Raw genomic sequence first — 2,703 nt, 5'->3', positions numbered from 1 at the left:
CACCAGGAGCTATCTTGGGACTTTTACTGCGACAACGTTGACTTGCCTGTGAATAAAAATAAACCATAGTGTTGGTGATCTACAGTGTTGTCATTCTTCTTTGAACAGCAAGACCGCTAACACCCTATTTCAATAATCACACTCCCTGTCATTGACATAATTAATAGATAGTTTAGCTTCTCACGATCATTTGCTGTGGCCCACTGATGTTAACGATCGTTACTGAAAGGCTGCCTGCCAAACGTAAACATTCAGCCACGTGACTTGCAAACTCTCGCGAGAGTTTTACACAAGACGGATCATTTCTAGCCATAACCTTCCAGCAGGTAAGAAACACCGTGAACATGTGTCTGAACTCGAGAAAATCTTTCAATATTTAGCACAAACAGCCTTATGTCGGACCAAAGACATTGTTGGAACATTTACAAGTGCAGGGTAGTCGTCTTTTTGCCTTTAAATAATTTTAAAACATTCAAAAAATATAACTTGCTGCATCAAACGTGCAGAATGCTAGCTAGCTGCTACTAGCTATTCGCTAGCACAGAAGGTGCTTCTAAGTTTAACTTTATTTAAGAGGTGGCAAACGACTGACACCTGTTATTCCATGAAATAATATTTGTTTAGGAATGTAGTTATTATGTGTCAGTTATGTGTTTTCAATGGGGTTAGAGTTGACTAAATGAATGACACAACAATAAAAACAATTAAATAATCATAAAAGTTCAGAAATATTCCTTCATGTTCATGACACTAATGCCAAGCCCCTTACATATTAGGTGACCTTTATTTGTCAGATATGATCTTACAGGTTACAGTCATAGGGAATTGTATGGTTTCCATTAATAATGTATTTCCAGTAACCTATGTTACCATAGCTCCAAGATAAACGCCAATGTAAAATGTAAGGTGTTCAATTCCTAATTGTTGTTTCTTCTCTCAACAGATTCTTCTGAGTTCTAAGTGAAAGCCAAACACCGTTATAAACTATAGCATCAATCCAAAGCCACTTTTAAGAGCCACGTCCCCGTTGTTTCCGTGTCCTTGCTGTTGTGAAATTGTCCTATCACTGTTGCTGTCTGTGTATCTCTGTCTGTGTACCTGTGTATGTGTGTTATCTGTCATCTTTCTGTTGTTAGTCCTTTTCTGTGTTTTTGTTTTTCTAACCATGAGTGATTCAGAGCAGTGTTTCCCATACATTGATTTATTTGTGGCGGGCCGCCACAATTAAATATCGTCCACCACAAATGGATCTCATAAAAAAAAGAAAAGATTATAATATATATATATTTTTTTGGTAGTCTAATCTAATTGATAGTGAGGTGGGCTGATGATCGGAAGGTTGCGACTTCAAATCCTGCCTGGAACACCACTACTAGTGTGCCCTTGAGTAAGGCACTTAGCCCTCGGTTACTCCAGGGAGAATGTCCCTGTAATTGGTCATTGTAAGTCGCTTTGGAATAAGGCGTCTCCTAAATGCCTGAATTGTAAATGATATTTTTGGGAGAATAAACCCCACAGATCCTCAACTCTGGTGTGTTTCACTCATTCACAAAGCAACACAGAGCAACAAGATCGCTGTCTACAGTAGCCATGAACTCACAAGAATTGCAGGAGATGAGATGGAAAGCCTTGATGAATTGATTTGTGAGCTTCAGGATGAGGAAGTAGCAGCACCAGTCCAGACACCTGAACCAACCATAAGGTGGACAAAGAGAGACATCGATGGAAACATAATATATTCCAGGCCAAGATCAAGCAGGAACCAGTCAAATCAGGGTCAGTATTGTTTATTATTGAAGATATTTAGGAAATCTAGATTATTTAGTCACCGGTGAGTTTATCAGATAAAGGAATACATGTATACCTTGATGTTTAGGGGATACAGCATCAAACTAAAACCAACGATAACAAAGATATGACTGCTTGTGCATTGTGCAGTTATGGGTAACAGGGACAATTTAATTTTAATCTTGTTGATTTGTTTTTGGTACAGCTGGTCCTAGTCGGAGAAATGATCCTCCCTTGGATGCGCCTGACACTAGCCATGAGTTGGCCTTTGCTCCAGAGACTGTTGGTATGTATTTTGTGTCTACGTAAGCCCTAAACAGAATATTTATATATTTGTATGTTATACTGAATTGGAAATGTAAATATAATGTTTGTAATCATAATATATTCATTTTGTAATAATAATAATGAGCAAAGCTGTTACACCTCTCAAAGCCACAGCCACTCAGTACACTTTGATATTTTATAAAATAATATTGATTTATTATTCTATCTTTTTTAACAGAGTGTTTTCTACGAGATCTCCAGCACTCATTGAGCGATACCTCAGAGGATGACCAGGACGCATCAGCCCGAACTGCTCCTTTCAAGGCTTCCTTGGATTGGGGAACTAGAAAAAGTCTCTTTTCAGAACGGTGGAAGACAGAGAGGCCCAGTCTGGTGAACAACACAGTGGAACAAGAAGATGTGGCAAACCGCATCTGCCAACAGTGTGGGAGCAACCCAGCTGCTGTTCGGTGCCGTGACTGTCGACCAAGCCCCTTCTTCTGCGCTGAATGTGATGTAGGCATGCACACCAGACATGTCCTACACAACAGAGATGCCATGATAGCGGGATTCTTCCAGCCACTGCCTCCATCAACTGTTGTTGTGGATAAAGCCCTTTCCCGTTGTGGGAAGTCCTAGTTAGTGAAT

At 39.7% G+C, this 2,703-nt stretch overlaps 1 protein-coding gene across 1 annotated transcript; it reads left to right on the top strand.

Moving 5' to 3' along the window:
• Window positions 1–1,617: 1,617 nt before the first annotated feature.
• LOC104951130 (uncharacterized) lies at window positions 1,618–2,694 on the top strand. Its single transcript, XM_010777763.1, has 3 exons — window positions 1,618–1,776; window positions 1,994–2,074; window positions 2,294–2,694. The coding sequence occupies exons 1-3, from the start codon at window positions 1,620–1,622 to the stop codon at window positions 2,692–2,694; spliced, it is 639 nt and encodes a 212-aa protein (XP_010776065.1). The 5' UTR covers window positions 1,618–1,619.
• The last annotated feature ends 9 nt before the right edge of the window (window positions 2,695–2,703 follow it).

This window comes from Notothenia coriiceps, unplaced genomic scaffold (assembly GCF_000735185.1).
Source record: "Notothenia coriiceps isolate Sejong01 unplaced genomic scaffold, NC01 NC01_scaffold00018600, whole genome shotgun sequence".
In the NCBI taxonomy this organism is placed as follows: Eukaryota; Metazoa; Chordata; class Actinopteri; order Perciformes; family Nototheniidae; genus Notothenia; species Notothenia coriiceps.
Note: the sequence above shows the minus strand (reverse complement) of the source record. Positions and strands in the feature narration are given on the sequence as shown.

What these genes read in the sequence shown, in the direction of transcription:
- LOC104951130 (XM_010777763.1), top strand. Translation starts at nt 1,620, where the DNA reads ATGGAAAGCCTTGATGAATTGATTTGTGAGCTTCAGGATGAGGAAGTA. An exon ending in CAGGAACCAGTCAAATCAGG is followed by an intron (nt 1,777 to 1,993) that starts GTCAGTATTGTT and finishes TTTTTGGTACAG; the next exon opens with CTGGTCCTAGTCGGAGAAAT. An exon ending in CTTTGCTCCAGAGACTGTTG is followed by an intron (nt 2,075 to 2,293) that starts GTATGTATTTTG and finishes CTTTTTTAACAG; the next exon opens with AGTGTTTTCTACGAGATCTC.